The 23,759-nt window shown below is 34.5% G+C and overlaps 1 protein-coding gene across 8 annotated transcripts in view; it reads left to right on the top strand.

Annotated features, from left to right (window-relative positions):
* The first annotated feature begins 508 nt into the window (after window positions 1-508).
* The window catches only part of LOC112467652, a 139,890-nt gene continuing 116,639 nt past the window's right edge, over window positions 509-23,759 (top strand). For 7 of the 8 annotated variants that reach the window (XM_025036353.1, XM_025036351.1, XM_025036352.1 and 4 more), the window contains exons 1-3: window positions 509-895; window positions 2,434-2,566; window positions 12,321-12,413. In XM_025036353.1, coding sequence (XP_024892121.1) covers window positions 2,563-2,566; window positions 12,321-12,413 — 97 coding nt within the window. In that variant the 5' untranslated portion in view covers window positions 509-895; window positions 2,434-2,562. The remainder of the gene's footprint in view (window positions 896-2,433; window positions 2,567-12,320; window positions 12,414-23,759) is intronic. The other variant, XM_025036348.1, reaches the window with a different exon arrangement.

Raw genomic sequence — 23,759 nt, 5'->3', positions numbered from 1 at the left:
AAAAAAAGCGTTCTTTAAAGCATTCTTATATAAAGAAAAATTGCTGTTAACCTAAAATTACCATTGTTCGTCATTTAACATATAAGCACAAAAATAGATCATTACAGCATAATTAGGTTGTTACAGCCTAATTAGTAAAAATTTTACTTTTAACAATTAAATTTGACGATTACTTTTAATTTATTTAGAAATTATCAGGATAGTACTCACCTTTGGTTTTGGCAGCTTGCTCGTACCTCGCCATCACTCGCCATACGACATAACGCACTACGCCAAAGCTTGTGCGTTACTTACGTCCACGACTACGATTGTCGTAGATCGCTACGCCATGTCATGTGCTTTGGCCCTTAGGTTTACGGATCTCCATTGGACCCGCGCCTTTAGTCTCGGAGTTTGGTCGAAGTGGCCCTATGAATATTGGCCCTAAAGCCCTAAAGCGGGAAGCACACACTTCTGCATAACACATAATGCGTAAGCATAAGAAAATTGATTGGTCCATACACATGTGCATAAGGAAATAGACCAATCAATTTTTTATGCTTACGCATTATGCGTTGTGCAGAGTGTGTGCTCCCCGCTTTATTCACTGCCACTGAAATAACCGTGCGGGTTCTGTTAATGCGTAGCGAGTGCAACTGGTCAATGGTCATAGTTTTCTAGTATCCATGGCAGTGTCTATTCGTAGTATACGACCGGTGTGTTGGAAGAAAATATGAAGCTTCAAAGCAGCAACGAGGCTGGATCTCGTTAAAACTGGTCGAGAAAGAAAAGGAGACGGAAGAAGAAAGTGAGAAAAGTGACAGATGCTACGCTACTGCGCCGATTCTTCAGAACAAAGGGAAAGCAAGGAGACGAGAGGCCTTTTTCGTGATTTTAGAATCTCGACGACAAAACAGTGAGTTATGTATTGACGAACGGGTCACGTTAATCCCGAGTTTGTGTCCCCTAGTTATAAACTTTTCATGCTCTCGTACAATCACTGTTTTGCTTATTCTTTTTATCTAACATATGAGTTTAAAATTTTTCAAATATGACAAATATAAAGAAGTCTAGAAAAGTGCAAGAAAAGGCATCTTTTCTAGAACTGTCAAAAGTTAAAAGATCCATCTTTCTTTCTGTTTTAAAGATTATTCGATATATTTTCCTATATTTCTATTTTTCTCTCTAAGATCTGTACGCTTTAGCATTGCTTGTTTTAATTAAACTGTCAGAAATGTTAAAACATAAAATGCAAAAAAAAAACATAAAAGTTAAGTCCGTTGTTTTTATCGTTAAACATCAAATTTATAGGCAAAAATTTATAGGTATTTAAAAAAGTTTATGCTGTATGTGTACATTACAAGAATCTCCATCGATTAATTTCTTTAGCGACATTTGTTTACACTTTCTATATCGAGATTAAACAGGTATATTCACGGTAATAGCATTTACTGTAAAGAGAGAAAATGAAAAGTGGAGATCTGTTGTTTGTCATGAATAACATACACCGACCTAATTCTAACTTAACCTAACTTTATTTTGTAACAAGTCATTAAAAGATTTGTCACAAATGAAGCAATCAGTTAGAGATACGATGATGAGTCTTATCCCAAAAAAGGTAAAAAATTATTGATACATCATCAATATTAAGGCTGGGTTCCGATATTCACTGCCAGTACTGAAGATCTATAGTTTAAGTTACGTATACTGTTTTATAGATTTTTAGTAGTGGCAGTGAATATCGAAACGCAGCTCAAGTAACATATAAGATACTAAAATAAACAAAAAATACAAGTATGAATGCAAATAAACAAAAAAGTCTATTCAAAGGAATGAAAACATTAATTCTTATTTCGGATTTCTACTGACTGGATTTCTACCTAACTGTCATATAATTTTTATTCGTATGTTTATATATCACAAAACATATTCAGTAAGCAAACTGCCTACATTATAACAACATATTGGCGGCAGATTTGCTTGGATATTGCAACAAATCCACAGTATCATCTGTGTTCAGATTAAACTTGTATTTTGCCATCAGAACTGATATAATCTGACAGCAGATTGTGGGCATGTATATATATATTTGGTTAGATGTATATATGTATATATGTGTATATATACATATTATATATACATATATACATATAACCAAATAGGATTTATCTTTTCATAAACATTTAAATGGTTACGAAATGCCAGATTCTATTATATTTCTGCTGGCATTCTATCGACAAAATTTATAGCAGACACTTTCAAAACCTATACTTGACAGATTTGGCTATCTGCTTATATATATATATATATATATATAATCTGTATTTTCTCTAATGTAAAATTTTTATAAATTTAGATTTGACTATTTCAAGTAAAGAATCTGAGATATTTGTATTAAATATGGAATATATAAGATATGATATAATAACAAGCATATAATGATGATGATTTAAGGTAAAATAATACACTGAAAAGGAAAATGGAACAAATGTGATCGTGTCCCTATAAGATAAGACAAGAGCAGTGGTTTCGTTGTATCGTAAGGAAGAGAAATTCCCTTGTATCTCTGTGAAACAGCATAGAATGGGTGAGAAATTTCTTGACTTATAAGCTTATTGAGTTCTAATTTTGATTTTGAATAGATTACACTAATATGAATCTATTTATTAAATGGAAGTTAATTGGTTGTTAATGTAAATATAATCAAATTTGTTCTTCTAGCAATCTTTCTTTAGAATATGTTCCTACATCTATGGCACAAGTAAAAACAGTATAGCTACAGTTTAAATGCTGTTTTTAAATTAATCAAATTTTCTTATAATTTGAATATTAATTGTTAAATAATTTGTATATTAAAACTAATCTTAAAAAGAAACAGTGAAAAAATAATTATTAACTTTTCGTTTCCAAGTTATAATTCTATCTATAATATAAATAAAAAAAATTAATCTAGGTTATTTAGACAAGTTTCTGTAGTCACATAAATAGATATATCATTGATTTTTTATATTTTAGAATTTTTTTTTATTTTTCAAATTTTACTTGAACGTTTTCTCTATTTTAAGATTTTTTTTCAGATTCTTTATTTTTATTCTAGTAGCATATATACAAGATGAAAATGTTATATTTATTAACTATAAAACTTTTACAAATTAGGTTTGCACTAAAAAATGTACTTGATAAGCAAGCAATTTTTATATTTAAGGTAGTTCTCTTGTCCTTATACTAGAGAAAATCGATTTTCTATAGATTTTGTTGAAACTGTGAATATACGTTAATTTAGGTGTGCTTTACGCGTGGTATAAATTTCAGTACCTCCTCCGGTATAAAAAATTAATAAACCTTAAACCTTAAACCTTAATATCGTCTAAATGGTTATATTTATGAAAAAAATATAAGAGATCTTTTTTGTAGATTGTTAAATTTTCTACAAAAATATGTATTAATTATTTCATAATTTTTGATAGTCGATATGATACAAAATTCACAAAATTCATAAGAAGCAAAAACAAGTATTATAAAATTTATCAAACTTTAACTTTGAATATCTTTTGAACGGTTGAATTTATGAAAAAATGATGAGATCTTTTTTGTAGAGCAGTAAATTTACTACAAAAATCTGTGTAGAGCAATGCTGTATTACTGTTTGTTAGATAGTTATAAAATTTTTTCTATCTTACTAAATAAAAAATAAAAAATCGCGATGAGCGACCTGTTAATATTAATATTAAGGGCTCAAACTTTAACAGGTATCTTATTTTACCTTCCTGCAAGTATATATGCTATTCGTGAAATGAAAAAAAAAGTTGCTCCAAAATGACACCCTAATATATATATATATATATATATATATATATATATATATATATATATATATATATATATGTATATATATATACATATCGGCTCCCCCTTTCTTTTTATACATTTTCGTGTTCGGGAAGTCTCTCGGTCATACACTAACCTTCCCATCTCTCTAACTCCTTTTGATCATCTCGTTTCTTCCGAATTATCTGAGTTATCGGCGGACTCGGAGTAATCTTCTTCCCTTATTACTTCCGAATTAGCTGAGTTATTGGCCGACTCGGAGTAATCTTGTTCCCTTATTACTTCCGAGTTAGCTGAGTTATCGGTGGACTCGGAGTAATCTTCTTCTCCTATTACTTCCGAATTAGCTGAATTATCGGCGGACTCGGAGTAATTTTCTTTTTTATTACTGTTGGCAAGGTCAGCAGACCCTTTTCCTTTAATTTAAACCCTTCAAACCCGAGTCAACTTCCCCGCGATTAACGTACTACGGTAATTAACCCCACTAACTTATAGTGAATTTGCGTGATCTCGCTGATGAAACCCCTGCGAAGTCCCAAAACGCCGCGAGACACGAGCGGAATCGTCGGAACAAGCAGGCGCGAAGGGAGGTTGAAAAACAAGCGTTGGAATTCCGCCAGAAACAAGTTAACGCCGCGGCGCCGGTCCTCCGCGTTATTATGTTTTAATTTAATTCAAATACTCGTATACATCTCACACATACATAGTTAAATTCATGTAACTTTAATCCTAAAACTAATTGTAATAATAGCGGGCAGGATGTGCATTGAATAGGTTTCCCCTTCAAAGATTCTGCCCGATCACCCCCGTACCAATGTAACACCCGCGAAGAACACACACGCACACACGTTACACATGCATCCGACATTCACACTTATGAATGTATTTAATTTTATTTGCCCTAATTCTCATTTATTGTTCAACTAGCTTATATTATTGTAATAAATGTTTATCTTATGTTAAATATTAATTTCAATCTGCGTTCATTTACAACTTAAACTTCATCCACTACTCTTTCCCCTCTCGAAATCGCACGAGGTCCGATCCTGAGTTAAAGGGATTAAATTTCCTGACTCAAAAGAGGACCGACAATCGCACCGCTCACAGAAGGCGTCCTAGCGTTCCTTCGGACGTTGACCCTTCCTGAGCCATTGAAAGTGCGTTTGGCTCGCGCCACGCGCCTCAGAGCGTGTACCTGCGGACGACATTTGCAAGTATCTGGTTGCGTCCTTCCTTACCCCTACCCATCTGGTTAGCCTTTCCTTCGCTTCCCAATTTTCTAATTCAAATCTTGGGGTTGGACGTAACACATATAAGCATCTCATTTTTATTAAATTAAATTATTATTGTGAAAAGTATTACCTCAGCCAGGGTTCGAACCTGGAACCTCCCTCATTCCGTGTAGGGAGTCGTATCTGACCAAAACCAATGGTCGAACTGTCACCACTAGCCAAACGTTATCGATTATAAAAATAGAGATTTTCTCGATAATAATTCAAAATTTTGTGACTTAACCCTTCGCCCGTAAACTATAATTTGACTGGCATTGTCCGTAATCTGGGTCGTAAATGTCCTGTCGTTATTTTGACCTTGTAAATAGTGTTCAAAAAATCTGAAAAAATTCTGTAATACTTGTATATTATCCTATTTTATAATCCCAAAGTTTATTTAGCGATTCGTTATAAAATAAATTGTTTATAAATAATTCTTTATGCAAAAAATTAATAAAAATTCATTTTTATTAAAAAAATCATATCTCATTGAATTTTAAATCAAAATGAAAAATTTCAACGAGGTTTTATAATTAAATATGTGTACTTTCAAGAAAAAAATTCTGTATATGGGTCATTTTCAAAAAGTATAATTATTCTGAGGATTAAAAATGGCGTTTTTCGGGTTAAAAAAAAATAAGACTTTTAGCGTAATTTTTACATTATTTTATTAAAAAATCATATAAAATCGTCTTTCTCGTAAATAATATCTGATATTTGTCGCTTGATCATCCATTGTACTCTGAAAGTACATGTAATTTCTTTTTACACGTGTTTTCATCCATTCACATTTTGAGGTTATATATATAATATACACAATCATAAAAAAATATCACTTATATAAGTTATAAATAACTGTAGTAACATGAAAATGACGTTAAATTAATTTTACTTACTTGCACGAAAGTCTGGCACTGTCCGTAATCAGGGTCAATATTGGCACTGGACGCACTTTGACTCGCTGCTGGTCAAGCACACACTGGCGAATTCCAACGAAAGTTTGGGCATGAGTTCTCCTCACTACCTACTTTTTTTACGAGGGAAAGCAAGCCCCCCCCTTTCATTTCGGCGGTATTCTATTTTGAATTTCGGCTTGTGCCATTTACGACCCAGATTACGGGCGAAGGGTTAATTATGTATGATTGTGTATAACTCTATATGTATATTTATATTTGATTAAATACAATAATATTACATATTGAATCATATCATATCTGATTACATATAATCAAAGTTGATTACATAAGATTGATAAGATCATATCGCGCCAAATCGGATCTAATTATATATGGCCAATTATATATGATCTTATATGATTATATAAGTCCATTTTTTCTCGAGCAGCTGTCGATTAAGCCTACTCAGAACTTAATTGGCTTAAGGTGATTGGGCCATCAGAGCATGTCAAAGAAAAAAATCCGAATTAAATATATGTTATACAAAAATCTAAATACGCTTAAATTTGCAATTTTGAAAAGATCTGACGTCTAGTTTTTGAGATATTAAATCTCAAAATTGGCATTTTTAACATAGGTTTTATGGGAAATTGTACCGGAAACATACATTTTTCGAGAATTTCACTCACTGTCTGTAAAGAAACAAGTTCAAAAAACTGAAAATAACATTATTTGATTCTTCTAGCACTTGTTGAGTATAAGACAAAATGACGTTGACGTGTAATAAAGCCAAAAATTCAATCAAAAATTGATGAATCGTCGCGTTTCTTGTCGGCCTTTCGATCAGCTGTACGTGACGTGAACATGTGGCAACGCCGCGCCGTGTAGTGTTTTCTTTCCACAGCACTATTCTTTTGCAAGCAAATCTCCCGTTATCGAAATTTTTTGTTACCTTCCATTATTTTTTAACATAAACACAATACATAACCTCACTCAAACACATGGTACTGGCATGATAGCTGCCTACAGCGAAGAGATGCAATGTCGCGACATTTCTCTTGTACGAATGTCAACTGAAGTCAAATCTTGAACTGTTTACATTTATCAGTAGATAAATTGATACGTAATCGAATAAAAAGTTACATTATAAAATCAGTAATTATACAAGTGTCTAAAATATATCCATAAAAATGGTTTTTCTTAAAATAAAATTTAGGCCTTATATTGACTCATATGGTACATGGCCCAATCACCTTAACCGTTATTGAGATCTGATAATCTAAAAGTTTCTCAACTTGTCGGGTTGCGTATAGATACACGGTCTGTGTCTCGCTGCGCTTACACTTGGCACAAGACACTACCACGTCTTTTATAGCGAATTCAGTTTGACACACCAGTGCGCACTCAGTGCACATTAAAGCCGTCGTACACAAATCAACATAAAGTGTATGTTTAATATAAACGGGTTAAGTCACAAAATCCTTAATATTCTTTATTGTATTATTTGATAAAATTGTATTACGCATTTTATCAGTCAAAATATTTGGATTTTACTTTAAATATTAGAGATTAAATCAGTGTACAACGGCTTTAATGTGCACTGTGAGTGCGCACTAGTGCGTCCAACCGAATTTGCTATTAATGAAAACAAACTGATGTGAACTATTATGAATAATATCTAACAAATTATTTGTTGACGTATGAGAGAGTTGCGGAATGTGTGCCGGTCGCTTAAATCGTACCTTATCAATATTTTATATTATTACTTAATATAAGCAACATTTAGTAACAAAAATATGAAATAAATGAGAAATAAGTGAGGAAATGAGTAATATAAACAAAAATTTAATAGGTTATATCGGTTTATATCTTGTTTTGTGCGTACTAACATTTTAAAAATTCTGGTACAACTGATGTTAATTTTTGATCAATTTATATAGCTGATATTAATCATGCAATTTTATTATAAATTTTTATATTTTTATAAAAAAAGGTTTATTGTAGAATATTTTACATTCTTTACATATACGACGTCTCTTCGGTCGCGGAGCTGTTCGGCGCGACGGGAGAACGACCCAAATCTAGACCGGGTGGCAGAGCCCTTCAAAACTCAAAAAAACTACACGCGAAATTGTTGGGCGCCAGGTGTGGAGAAGGCCACACCACCTTTGTCTCGAAACGCTAAACACTCTCAGTTACTCTCAATACTTGAATTACTCGCAATACTCTCACGGGCTCCGGCCGGTCGCGACAGCTGCTCAGTTTAGTCGGTCGAAGGTCGGGGTTCAGCGGATGGCCGAGTCTAGAGGAGTTTGGCTGTGGTTAGGCGGCATCAAAATACACAAACAATATTCCTTCATAACTAATATAATATAAAATCACAACGCAAAGTATATTAGAAGGTCATGATATCACGTACAATAACACCAGGGAAGATCCCGACAGGATGGATACATTATTCGCGACCCGTAACTACATCGCCATAGAACGCGGGATGATATTTACGAGAACGCGCGATTGTGTTTACTCCGCGGGAGTCACGTCTTGATCACGCGCTCTTTCAACGTGGGTCCGCTCCAAGTGGCTCGAATAAATATTATTCGCCGGACAACTAATGCGCGTAAGGACATAAGATTCGCTATTACGCCGCCGATTAATATCCCCGAAAGGACGATACGCGCGAAATAGAGAACTCGAAGACGGAATATTGGTCGCACAATGAACAACGCACGCAAACGGAATATTTTTCGCGAAAAGAACGATCCACGCAAAATAAATGCTTCTCTCTGAAGGAACGATACACGCAAAACAAAGGTTTCTCGCAGAATGGACGGTATACGCAAAATAAAGGTTTCTCGCAGAACGAACGGTACACGTCGCAAGCACGTGATACTCCCGCCCGACTCACCCCGGGGCGCGTAATACTCTCAGCCGAAGTACATCATACTCTAAATCTCTGAACGGTAATTGCGGCCGTTTTTCGGTCATCTTATCCGGAAAGGCTTACTCCAGATCCGTTACCCCGACACCTCACACTTCCCATACCGGGCGCGGTAATTAACGTATCAGGAAGCCGGCACGCCCCAGAATGACCGTACGCGTGGAAGACACGCACGACTCAGATCACAAAATACTCGAAACTAACTCTAACGGGAACGCAGATATCTTACACACGAATCGATAGACGCAATAATCATAAACGGTAATCTCGAAATACTCGAAACGGTAATTTAAGGCTCCTGGTCCCTGAACCGAGAACTCTGCGTTGACGGTGGCGCCGTACCGTCGCAGCAGAAATAAGAACTCTCTCCTCTCACTCTCTCCAATGGAGAATTCTGTCTTGTTGACAACCTATTTTGCGTTGCGTTAAATTTCTTTATTATTCGCTCTGTACTTGTGCTATAACGTTTAATGTATTCGTGAAACTCGTAAAATTGACCGTATGGTAAGATTTGCAAGAAATACATATGCGGAAGGAACATTCTCCACTCCTTTTGATAGTCGAAAACGGCTTGTTTTTCCGTATGTTTAGGCTTCGTTTTATGGCTATTTGTTTATTATCGAGGGAAAAGGATAGTATCCGGTCAATTTTAGAAGTGTGCTGAAACGATCTATAGTGATTTTTTATTGAAATGTTTTTTTATTTCGGAAAATATCGCAACATAAAATAGGGTAATTTCTCGCCTCGATAGCAAAAAATTCAATATGGCTGCGGTGACTACCCAGGAGCTTTAACTCTAATGACTGTTGAGCCGATCCGCGAGGTTTGATCTCGCAACACGCGCCACACTCATGACGCGTGGCCGGTACCACGCGGTCGCTCGTCGTTACTCGATTACACGCAAAATCTTATACCACACCGCGACACTCGACAGTCAGGAAGAAACGGACGCCCCTTCAGTATTCTTACGGGGAGTCAGCGGGCGGGCTATGTCTTACCCGTAGAAACGAAACGGAATAACGCGAAACGGTACTCGACAATTCGCCCCGCTGTTCCCCGATACCTGCGGTCCGGGATTGCTGGTCGTTTACATCTCGTCCTTCCTTCCTTCACAACGTAACTCCTAGGGCCGCCGCCCTCGCTTATTCCCGGCGCAACGGGAAGGCTCTCGCCGTACGTCAGTCCACGCTCGCGATCGACCCAACAGTCCCGGGATCATTCCCGCGGCTTCGACTCGCGGGCCTCGCGGCCCTCTAGATCAGGACGCTTCGCCGTACCGGCGGATGGCGCCACGCTGTCGAAACGGGCCCTCCGGCCGCTTCTTCCTGAAAACTATTAACTCGGCAGTACGCGTGCAATACAAAGATGGGAATGGGAAAGACTGTGACGTGCACACGGTGCAACGTCACAACATATTTGCAATTATTATAAAGATTAAATCGATATTTTTATAAAATCAAGTTTCCTAAATCATATCACCATAAGATTTTCTATATAGTGCCAATACGATCAAAAAACTTGTGTTGTATACTCATGCGCACGCATCTTTAGGTTACATGCCATAATTTAGATTATGTTAACACGACAGTGATGTCTTTACCTTGTTATTATTATTTATTAATTAAGTACTTGATCTTTTTTCCAATAAATTATTAATAAAATAGATATTAGTTAATGACTCCTTTTATTAATCTTATATACATATATTTAATTATTTTTATTTATATATTTTTAAGAAAGTATGATTTAGAAGACCTACAGGTATGATTTAGGCGATTGATTATCTAAATCGTACCTTTTGCAGCATGTTACGAAAAGACTTATAACAAATTGATTTGTTATTGGTGAAAAGTTAAATATGTAATAATAGCCCACACAGCATCGAAATATTTCAGAAAGCTTTCAAAAAACTGTCAATGAAATATGAAACCTTTCAAAAAAACATTTTAGACATATTTCAGATATGTTTCAGAAAGCTAAAATGTCCGCCAAGCTGAGATTTCAGAAATGTTTCTGAAATCTCAGAAATATTTCTGAAATAATTCTGAAATGCTTTAGAAATATTTCTATCTCTGAAATGCTTAAGAAATACCTCTGAAATGCCTAATAAATATCTCTGAAATGCTTCAGAAATATCTCTGAAATGCTTCGAAAATATCTTTGAAATGTTTCAAAAATATACGGGAAATATTTCAGATACTTTTTCTCATATCAAATTGTTTCGGATCACCCTGTATAGGATCATCCGGAACAATTTCCTGTTCTTTGTAAAACATATTTTTGATCATAGTCATGATTTTGCTTCGCCGAAGGCCTGCTTATATTAGATCCCAACTGAAATTTACTTGCGAGTTAGTCTTACTATTATGCGTCGCCTAGCGGCGTCGTTGCATATTTCTCTGAAATGCTTCGTAATATTTCAGTGAAAAGGGTTATAAATGATTTCGATGAAACGTTTCAGAAATACTTCTGAATAATTTGAATGTTACGTTTCAATATTATTATCCGAGTTATCTTTCGGAAAGCTTTCAATGATATGTATTTTAGACATTACGTACAAAATATTTTTCTAAAATGTTTTGTAATATTTCAGAAATATTTCAGTGAAAAGGGTCATAAATGATTTCGATGAAACGTTTCAGAAATACTTCTGAATGATTTTAATGTTACATTTTAATATTAATTGCCAAGTTATCTTTTGGAAAGCTTTCAGTGATATATGATTTTCATAAAACGTTTCAGAAATATTTCTGAATGATTTCAATTATACATTTCAATATTAATTTCCAAGTTATCTTTCGGAAAGCTTTCTGAAACAAGTTTTGCTGTGTGGGAGGTACCTGAAATATCAAGCTACAATTTCCAACGTTTATTTGCGTACAAATCACTACCAAATAAAAAATGTAATAAAAAATAACTTAAGTGGTACACATTCAGTAACTCTCCTTTATTATACGTTGATATGATAAGTTAATTTATGATGATTTTATAAGTTAATTTACTAATATAAACAAATAATTTATTTCTTTCTTGTAACAAGTACTGAACATTTTCTGTAATTTCATATTTATTTATTATATTCTTGTACAATTGTTATGTTTACTCATTTTGTTTCTAAAGAAAAACTACAATCTTGTATGTAAAAAATATAAGTTATTAATTAAAAAAGTTAGAATGCCCTTAAAATAATCTCAATGATTTCAATTTGAAAAATAAATTAATATAATATATGCCGATTTTGAGACCAGTCTAGAAAATAATAATTTTGCTTTATTCAGTTTCAAGAATATAAGCTAATACTTTTAATTTTTCACTTTGTATAAGTGTATATGTGTATACGTGCATGCACTATATGCATGTGTAGAGGATGGAACACAAAAATATTTAAATATATTTTAATTCTAGATATACAAAGAGGAATGTCTCGTAACAATGGACCTGGTCTTTATGAGTTTCTTATGGAGGCTGAGTTACAACAGTATTATCCCGGTATTCGAGGTATTATTCATTTTCATTTATTTTGATTACATGTTTTACAATAAAAATGAAACAAAACATAAAAGTGGCCTATTTTTATTTCGTTATATGTATTAACTTTAGAAATAGAAGTTCTAAACAAGAGTAGAGTTTCAAAGAGAACATGAGATTACTATTTGTTTGTCCTTAAATAATTGTTTTAAGATCACATATAAAAGTCATCTTCAATTTTTTAAATAGAAATTTCTATCTTTTATTGTATATTCTTGTAGTCAATATCAAGATGTTGTATTATTTTAATTCTGAAAGTGTTGTAGCACATGTAGACCATATAAAACTTTCTTTTCTAAAATTAATATCTTTGATGAAATAAAAGTACTGTTTTAAATAAGTCAATCTATATACATATGCATGCGACACACAAAGTATTTAAAAGAATTATAGGACTTGCAGTATAGATATTATTGACTAAAAATGCTTAATAGGCATAGATCGAAAAATAAATACTGTTCACTGGTCACAACTAGAAATTATTCTCGGTTTTGATAATGCAAATGACTTGCTTACTTCTATTCATATCCGCCGTCTGAATAGAATATTATCTGACTACATTCTTACTTTGATATATACAAAAAGTATCTTTTTACGTATCTTTTTTTTTTGTTTCTATACACGTTTCATATTTTTGTAAGAATCTTTTTACGTATCTTTTTTTTGTTTCTATATACGTTTCATATTTTTGTATTACAGAATTACGAATTTTTTTGGTTTTCTCTGTATCTCTTTGCAGACATTTCGAATTCGCTGTAATTGTTGCACATCATATATTAGTAAAGAATATACTAACATTCGAAACTATCCCTCATCAATTTTTATGAGTTTTAGATATGCTGTCAGAGCATAAAAAAATATTAGACCCATATTTTTTTTACCAATGTATCTCAATATTTAAGGGTTGAAACAACCTCGCAAATAACGGATATTATCATTTTTATGAATATCTTCGAAAATATAAGATATACGAAAATATACATAAAAATATTATACAACAGTTTTATGTTATTTTATACTGTTGAGGTATTGAAGGTAGAGTGGACTGTATTCACTGGATTTCACCTTTATTGCGTGAGACCGTTACGATACGTACAATGCGCTTCAACGTCCTTTCGCCATCTTCTCTTCTTCTTTCCTCGCGCACGCGCAGTTACACAACCGTCATAGAGTCGACGGGCGCTAGAGGCGCTACAGCCAACCGCGATCAAACCGCCGTTGCGACGCGACCAAATTACAAAAATTATACAAACTCAACATATACTCTTTACAACGGTATATTCACATTTTGAAAATGTCAAGTTTTTTTATTTACTCCCGTTCATTATCGTTTAAAATTTAAAAATTTTGTAACGACAAAAATTAAATAGCATTGAATGCCAAATCTAACCATATACCATTTACGAAATACTTACAATTAGACAAACTTCTAGGGCGTATTTCTCACGTCAAAATAAAGAAAAAAGTTTATATAAACTCATAGTAAAAAATGAGTGGTACCGCGAGCAGATATGATTTTTATTAATGGTCACGCTAACTGCAATGGTTGTGCGGCGACGAGACTTTATGCGGAAATCCGAGAACTTTTGGAATGGTTCGATAACTTCGTTGTGTCAATGACTGTCTTTAATTAAGTTGGCCATTTTGGAACCTTTTTTAAGTAATTTAAGTATTTACTTAATTTAAAAGGGCGGCAGTGTGGTCTAGTGGTAGAGCGCCAGACTCGTAATCTGAAGAACCAGGTTCGAATCCACTAAAGCCATGTAAACATGGAATGTTTTTTCCGAAAGCTGCGCTCTCCGTGCAAGATAGGCTCTTGTGCGGAGCAAACTGGGTTCCGTCTTTCGAAAAGAGACGTTAAGCCATTGGTCCAAAGGGTTAAATGAGAGGAGAAGGGTAGTATTGGATGATAATTGAATAAAGGGTTAGGAACGTCCCTACAAAACGCCTTACAACCCTGAGGGGAGTCAATAAACGTATTTATCGCTTTTACTTAATGTTGGAATGTACAACGATATTTACACACATCGCACACTCATACAGACTGTCACATACATACACACACACATACACACGGACATACACGTAACACGTGAACAGAGACCACCCGATCATGTGAGACCATTGTATCAGTCAGTCGCTCTAAATATACGAGACCGAAAGGACGTTATACAGTCAAATTGTCGTGGCGTACTGTATTCTGAATTTCATTCCCGTTTCCTTCAAATTCCTGAAAGTTCAACAGGTTATGGGCCCAGGATTGAAGTGAAAGAGAGCGGAATTAATTAAGATAAAGAGTGCGGGCGCGAGTGAACAGACAAGATAGATAACGGTCATCTTATTGTTAAGTCAAATTGTTAGTATAATAAAGCTCAACGGTGAAAACTACCAAATATGGAAATACAAGCTGGAAATGCTGTTGACGAAAGAAGACTTGTGGAGTGTGGTAAATCAGGAGCCGCTAACCAATGAATCTCAGCTTGCAGCATGGACAAAGCGCGATGGGAAAGCGCGAGCGAGTATTGGCTTACTGGTGGAGGACAGCCAGCTCGTACACATACGTACAAAGGCGACGGCAAGAGAGCAATGGCTGGCTCTGAAACAATACCACGAGAAATCTTCGCTTACAAGCAAAGTATTCCTGCTGAAGGAAATTTGCAACATGCGGCTCAGTGAAGATGGAGACATGGAAAAGCATATAAGCACGATGCAGAATTTTGTCAATAAGTTAACCGGATTGGGAGAAATTCTCGATGAGAAATTAGTCGTTGCGATGCTGCTGTGTAGTTTGCCGGATTCGTACAATACCATGATTACGGCATTGGAATCGCGATCGGAGGAAGATCTTACACACTCTCATTAGTAAAGGGGAAGCTGATCGATAAGCACAGACGACGAAAGGGGCAGGCAACGACGGTCGAATCGAACGAGTCAGCGCTTTGGGTAAATAAAAGTAAAAACGCGAGCTCGTTAAAGGTTACTTGCTATTTCTGTCACAAACCAGGGCATTTGAAGAAAGATTGTCGACGGTACGAGCGCTGGAGGAAGAATAAAGAGACCAAAGAAAAACAAAGCCAAGAACGGGAGCGTGATGGTCGCGAATTCACGAAAGAGTTCAAGTACTGATTATTATCGCGACGTTTTCTTTGCTGCCTGTCAGGAGAAGCTTACTAAAAGGTATATGGTACTTCGACTCAGGTGCAACGAGTCACATGACAAATGACGCTGAATTTTTCTCATCTTTAAACGCGAATTACCACTCGAATGTGCGAGTCGCAAACGAGACAATGTGCGACGCTCGAGGTATCGGTGAAAGACAGATAGTGTGCGTGAATGACAAAGGGGAAGCAGTGAAATTAAAGTTACGCGACGTGCTGTACGTACTCGACTTTGAAGGAAGCCTGATATCAGTGCGAGTGCTGGATGTGCTCGGTTACGGAATCGTTTTTCGTGGAGGAATGTGCAACGTTTCGAAGGACAATGTAATAGTCCAAGAGCTGGCGTTAAAAAACTGCAAGAGTTTTGTAATGGCTGATTTTTTCACATAAAGTTATATTGCGGGTGTACATGAGTCAGCACCCACTCGCAAGGTCAGGTACTGGGACACCTGGCGCCGGCGCGCTTTGAAATAGGTCAAATTATTAAGTGCGATAAAAGTGTTTTGTAATGGCTCAAATTTTGTGAGAAACTAATAAATAATATACAAAACCGTTAGAAAGTGGTCAGACCGCACAGTTATGGGACGCAGCGAGTCAGCACCTCGCATAAGTGGTCGCAATAATTAGGTCAGTAAAACTGTTTCAAAATAGCTGAAAATTTAGAAACTATTAAATTATTGCGTATAATGAAGGAAAAAAACGGTCAGACTTCAGTTTAATGGGACTGACGCAGTCAGCAGTCGTTTGAAGTGCGAAGATCAAGCGCGCGCGGCTGCTCCAAGCGCGTAGTGATTTGCTTATAATTAAATTCCATTTGTATTTAATAAAATGATTGAAAGATTTTTAACTAAATCACGATTGAAATTGTTATTTTTTACGTTGTTTTCCTTTTCTGCTTTGAAAAGGACGGTTAGATGGTTTGAACAGAGCGTCGGTATTCGGCGTCAGTCTTAAGGCGAAAATAAACGACGCGTGCCGGTTGTCATGCTGTACGAGCTTTATTTGTCATTTTTTTGAGCCAGACTCGCCGAGTCACGCGTCGTTTATTTTTTCGCTTTAAGATACACAGTTAGATTAAGGTACACAGTACCAGAGTGATATACAAGTTTTGTGTGAGTGGAAAAAATATGATTCCTATCTGCGTAATTTGTTTAAAAAAAGACAACAATGTAATGTTGTTTGTTGAGCGAACTTTGAACAAGTGCAAAGAAGTGTTAAAAGTTCGCCAGGATAATAGCTTGACGTTTAATAATGTGAATTTGCCGTTAGCTACAAATACAATTGAAGGTTATCACGTGAAATGCTCACGGTCTTACATAAAACCGTGAAAATGCCGTGAAATGCTATATGTGACCGTGGAAATGCTATAGAAAATTCACAGCTTTGGGAAAAAGATTTAGATTAACTGCAGAAAGGCAGACTTCTGAAACAAGGTAACTGAATATAATGTACCACGTATTATTTTAATCAATACGACCGTTTATTATAGTGATTTGTCAAATTTATTATTATAGTGATTCGTCAAATGCAAATACCCAGGCTGCCGAAGAAGCAATATCAATAAATGAGCCGTCTGACCGTCAAACGAGGTAAGATGTTTGTTTTTTAAACAAACAAATTCTGCTTTTTATTGACAATAAAAGAAATCATTATACCACTTTTCTACTGTAAATTGATCTTTTCGGAAAATTACTTAAGTAGTATTATTTCACTGATATGGCTTTTGATAATTATTATAACAAGTTAAAAATTTACAATTATGAATAAATAATGTTTTGTTTAAACAATTTCAGTTATGCATATATTCATTTTAAATGACACGTTTTAAAATTATGCTTTAATTATTACACAACTATAATATTTTAAGTAAAATAAATGATCCTTAATTTTTAAGTTAATTGCAATATTTTTCATTACAGTTCAACTTCAAGTACGGTGATGCCGGACGATGTACATGCAAGTACCTCGACTAAGAGAAAATAGCAGTATCCACGAATGAGCCGTCTCGTCCTCAAATAAGGTGAGATATTTATTTATTTAAACAAACGAATACTGAATTTCTTAACAATAAAATAAATCATTATAATACTTTTCTAATGGAAATTGATATTTTCGGGCAATTACTTAAGTATAGTATTATTTCACTGATGTGGCTTTTAATTATTATAACAAGTTAAAAATTTACAATTGTAAATAAATAATTTTTTTAAAACAATTTCATGTATACAGTACCGATCAAAAGTTCGGAATCACTCTTTATGGTTACAAGCATAACTTTAAATTAAAATATCTCAAGTAAAACAAGTGGTTTTGAAAATTTAAAATATAGCATTTCAAAGTAGAGAAAAAGAGCTTTCTTTTCATGTCATTCAAAATTTTTTTTTCAAGTCCCTTGTTTTACTACAGATATATTAATTTGAAGTTATGCTTATTAATTTGAAGTTATGCTTGTAATCGTAATGAGTGATCCCGAACTTTTGATCGGTACTGTATATTCATTTCAAATGACACGTTTTAAAATCATGCTTTAATTGTTATACAACTATAATATTCTAAGTAAAATAAATTTTCATTAATTTTTATGCTAATAACATCTTTCAGTGATGAAGATATTCTTGCGAATCCGGATGAAACCAACGTCGACTCAGGAAATAGAAAAAGTATCGACTTGACGTGTATATTTTGTGACAAAAAAAGAAAAAAAGTCCATTCAGTTTTTCAAAAATTGCACGTATTGGCTAATAACAGCATTGCGGATAAGATAAAATCTTATGCAAGGAAAGCCAATAATTTCAAAATTATTGATAAAGTTGACAATTTTTTACATTCCAATCGTCTGATTGCTTATCACCTTTCATGCTTCAATAATTTCGTCTGTACATGTGAACGTGCTGTACCCAAGAAAAAAAAATCCAAATATCATCATGAACGAGAATGTCACCATTGCGTATACAGAAGTTTGTGATTTCATCAACGAATTCGTTATTGATAATAACAAATGTGTGTTTCTGAAGCAGTTACATACGATATACGTAGATCGTCTTACCGAGGGTACACGAAACGTTTTAACTCGCCACCAAATGCATTTTTTGCCAATTATTTAGAACAAAAATTGATAAGTACGTACGAAAAAAAAATTAATATATTCACTGAAAAACAAAAAAAGATCATTGCCCCTGTCGGTGTTGACTATTTATCAGACAGTGATTTAGAAGAGTTATCGCTTTATGAAGACGTTCAAAGAATTGCTTTAATTTTGCGAAGCCAAATATTTAAAATAACGCCTACAAAAATGCCCAATAACATCACTGTTAAAAATTTTATAGAAGGAGAATGCGAAATACCCAACATTATTTCTTTTTTTTATTTGACACTGCTTAGCGGTACATATAAACACCGACAAGAAAGTATGAATCGAAAACGATTGGTCAACTCGTACGCACAAGACTGTATTTATGGAGTGACAAAAGGGCGAATAAAAACCGCTAAACATGTTACACTTGCAATGGCTTTGAAAAGCTTGACGAATAGCAGGAATGTCGTGGATATTGTGAACAGATATGGTCATTGTTGCAGCTACACTGCTACTGAAGAGCTGGAAACTGAAGCAACGTATTTCGCAAGTTCTCAGTCACAAGATTGTCCTTACGATATCGTGCAAAAACCAAATCTATGTACGGGTCTAGCTTATAATAATTTTGACAGGTTCGTGGAAACTATAGATGGGAAAGACACTTTGCATGACACTTTTGGAATTATTTTTCAGAATATTGTACCTGAAACTACCGACGAAAACGATAACAGTATGCAAGAGCGGGAAAGCAATTCAAAAAAAAAGAGAAGGCGGACTTTTGATGGTGTAACACCGGAGTTAGAACCGTTAGCAAAAAGAAAGAAAGGAGAGCAAGTCATACAATCACTTTCAGATGAAATTATTGAACCGAGTACTTCAAGAGTTCAGAAAAGAGTTAATGTTCTATGGATGATTTCACATGCACTCCGGATACCTAACACTCCGATGTGGGTAGGCTATAATAGCTTAACTTTTCTCGATGAATCAATACGGCAAAAAATATCGTACATGACAACAATAAATTTATCTCCAACAAACCATGCAGTCGTTAAAGAAACGATGAATCAGGCTAAACGAGTTGCGTTCGAATGCGACGAGAGATATATGCAAGTCACGTACGACTTAGCTATTGCCAAAATAGCTCTGCAGATTCAAACAACGGAAAGTCCGAATTTTGATATGCTTTTTATCCATCTAGGAGGATTTCATATAATGATGGCATATTTCAAGGCCATAGGGAAATTTATAGACAATTGTGGATTGCCAAATATAATGGTAGATACCGAATTATTGGCTAATGGGTCAATAAATGGTTTTATAACGGGCAAACACTTTAACAGGTGTAAACGACTACACCCCATTTTGAGTTTGGCCATGTCAATTTTGCACTTTCAAAATTTTGTGATTATTAATAATACAGAAATTACCGAAGAAATAACACTGTATCTTCAAAGCTATACAAAAAATAAAACAGCTTCTCGTGTAATAGATTGTCCGTCACTGTTAAATATTATTGAAAAATACGAAAAGTACATCGAAGAAACTATGAATGGAGAACATGGAAAAACGCCTCAATTATACATGATATATATAAATCTAGTTGATTATTATTTATTGTTTAACGCAAGTATAAGAATTGGCAATTTTGATTTGTTCAAATATATCTTACCAAAAATAACGAATTTGTTTTTTTCACTTAATCAGCCCATTTATGCAAGATGGCTTGTTAAATGTCATTATAATTCGTGTAAAATTGACGAGACTCATCCAGAACTCAGAGAATCATTTGCAAAAGGTTCTTTTGGAATAAAACGCACGGTTAAACCTTTTTCTAGGCAGCCCATAGATTTATCACTGGAACAAACTATTAACGCAGATGCGGCAAATAAGCTAAAGAGGCATATCGCATTTTACAAATTCTTTAGCAGCTCGTCAACGTTGGTGCAAAAGCCACAGTATTCGCTCAACCATAATTTCGAACGTCTTGCAGCAAACAGGCTTGAAAAAAAAACCAGGATATAACGACTGATTTAGAAAAAAATAAAATAGAAAAAAGTGCCAAGCAGCTTCAAACCCTAATAGAGGGAATTATTAGTAATATGAATCCGTTTTTTGAAAGTGTAGATAAGGGAGAACTTTTTAATATCTCAAGCGGGCAAGCTGTATCTACTGAAATATCGAACTTTTTGTTAAGTGTAGAAAGAAACAGAAATGCCCTACGAGAGGAATTTATATTAGAATGCTCAGAAAGCAGCGACCGTTTTGAAAAACCAATTAAAAAAAACAAGATTTCAACATTTGCAGATACATTAAAAAAACAAAAAGTTGTAATTAACAACAAGGTTCAAGAAATACGTATGCAACGTGACATGTTCGGACGCCTTCTTGCTATTGCCCTAGATGAAAAAATTGATATAGAAAGAGTTCTGACGTTCCCATTATCGCCAGTGCCATTGTCGTTTTGTCATTTGGATGGTACAATTTGCAAAACAGATAAATTGGCCTTGTTGAAAGCGTTGGAAATGCAAATCAAAAGTACACCCCCTTCTTACTTAGACATAATTGTAATTGATGGTTTTTTTTCCTGTAGTTGCTTAAAGATGTAGCGCTGTCATTTGGCAATATTTTGAAGCAAATATTGCAAGCGGTAGTGAAACAAGATGCAAAAACTATTGCAGTAATATTTGATTGCTATCAATCGCCGTCAATAAAGGACAGTGAACATGCTCTTCGTGGCACAGTTGAAAACCGCGATTACTATATCGTCGGAGAAGAGCAGACTCGACCAAGAGATTTTGTCAAAGAGCTTAGAAATATAAAGTTCAAAGAAGCTTTAGTGGCATTTTTAATATCGCATTGGGAACAAGATGAAATGGCGCCTTTTTTTGAGAACAAAATTGTTTATTTGAACTTTGATTTTTGTTATAAATTCCAAGTTGTAAATGGCAAAGTGAAGAAGACTATAGATGAGACATTTTCTTGCACTGCGCACGAAGAAGCCGACACTAAAATCGTCCACCACGTTTGCAAAATTGCAACAGAAAATGATATAAACGTATGTATCAAATGCTCTGACACTGATATTTTAATTATAATGCTTGCGAACGTAATACATGCACAAAGTAATTGTAACATTTGGATGGAAGTCGGCTTTGGAAATAATAAAAGATTTATCAATGTGACGGAACTATATCGTAAATTAGGAGAACCTCTTTGTGCTGTTTTGCCAGATTTGCATGCTTTCACTGGATGTGATTTCAATGCTGTTTTTTTAAAAAAAGGAAAGAAACGTCCTCTCACACACATTATTACAAGGATCAACAGAATTCCAGCAAGCTTTCAAGGAATTAAGTTGTATAAACGTCGACAATTTCACACAAGTTTTCGATACAATACAGAAATTCGTTTGTCGTTTATATAATTTAAAAAGTATAAACACTGTGAATGAAGCTCGACTCGCAATCTTCACAAAAACGTACACACACCAGGATGCCAATGATCTCTTCAAATTAAAAAAAAAAAAACAAATGTTGATGCTTCCAATCTACCGCCATGCGAAAGAGAGCTGAGAAAACATTTTCAACGAGCAGCTTATATTTCAAATATTTGGAGGAATGCTCATTCAAAAATAACAACAGAAATGTGTGCTGTAGAGAATGGTTGAAAAGAATCCGATGGACGGTACGATTTCAATTGGTTTGCAGGGGATCAATTACCAATATTTGTGAAAGATGTGATAATTCAACCGAATGAAAATGAAGGTAAATTTAAATGGTTAATTTTTATTCATAAAAATGATTGTTAATTTGAAAAAATATTTTTTCAATTTTCTATGTTTATTTTACATAATTACAAGTTACGTTTTTATTAATTCTTTAAATATAAAAAATTATAAAAATTATAATTTACATATATTTTGCTTTTAACAATAAATTATTATGTATAAAATACTATAAATGAGGCATAATTATTTATTTACAGATACTGAGTCTGAGCAGGTAGGCGACACTGAAGAAGCTGATTTCGAGAGTGATGAGCAATCAGATGAAGAAAATAACAGCGACATTGATTATTAATTGTTTATTTGAAAAAAGTGTATTATGTCATACTTTAATTATACTTTTTATAAAATTTTTTTTTTAATTTTTTGTTTTTTTATTTGTAGTTTTGTAATTTACAATTTGATCTTAAGTTTATTTATATTATAATAAAATTTTAAATTAATTAATTAAACAACGTAAAAAATAACAATTTCAATCGTGATTTAGTTAAAAATCTTTCAATCATTTTATTAAATACAAATGGAATTTAATTATAAGCAAATCACTACGCGCTTGGAGCAGCCGCGCGCGCTTGATCTTCGCACTTCAAACGACTGCTGACTGCGTCAGTCCCATTAAACTGAAGTCTGACCGTTTTCTTCCTTCATTATACGCAATAATTTAATAGTTTCTAAATTTTCAGCTATTTCGAAACAGTTTTACTGACCTAATTATTGCGACCACTTATGCGAGGTGCTGACTCGCTGCGTCCCATAACTGTGCGGTCTGACTACTTTCTAACGGTTTTTTATATTATTTATTAGTTTCTCACAAAATTTGAGCCATTACAAAACACTTTTATCGCACTTAATAATTTGACCTATTTCAAAGCGCGCCGGCGCCAGGTGTCCCAGTACCTGACCTTGCGAGTGGGTGCTGACTCATGTACACCCGCAATATAACGTTATGTGAAAAAATCAGCCATTACAAAACTTTTGCAGTTTTTTAACGCCAGTTCTCCGCCTATAAGCGTTGCAGTCGGAGTGTCGCGAGGAGGACTGTGCGAGGTAAAAATGGCGAAGCAAGTTTACGCCGTAAAAAGAAACCACTCGATTAACTGTTTGCACTCTTGGCATCGCAGATTTGGTCACAGAGATCCCGAATTTATCAAGAATTTATCTTGCAGGTAACGATCTTGTCTCTGGGTTTAAACTGGTAGATTGTGGCACAGTCTCTGCGAGAGCTGCATTAAAGGGGAAGATGGAACAAAAACCATTTTCGAAAAAGACAGATAGCAACACGACAGGCCCGTTACAGCTGATTC

This window comes from Temnothorax curvispinosus, unplaced genomic scaffold (assembly GCF_003070985.1).
Source record: "Temnothorax curvispinosus isolate PA1 unplaced genomic scaffold, ASM307098v1 QBEX01017734.1, whole genome shotgun sequence".
NCBI lineage: Eukaryota > Metazoa > Arthropoda > Insecta > Hymenoptera > Formicidae > Temnothorax > Temnothorax curvispinosus.
This window is presented reverse-complemented; position numbering and strand designations above follow the sequence as displayed.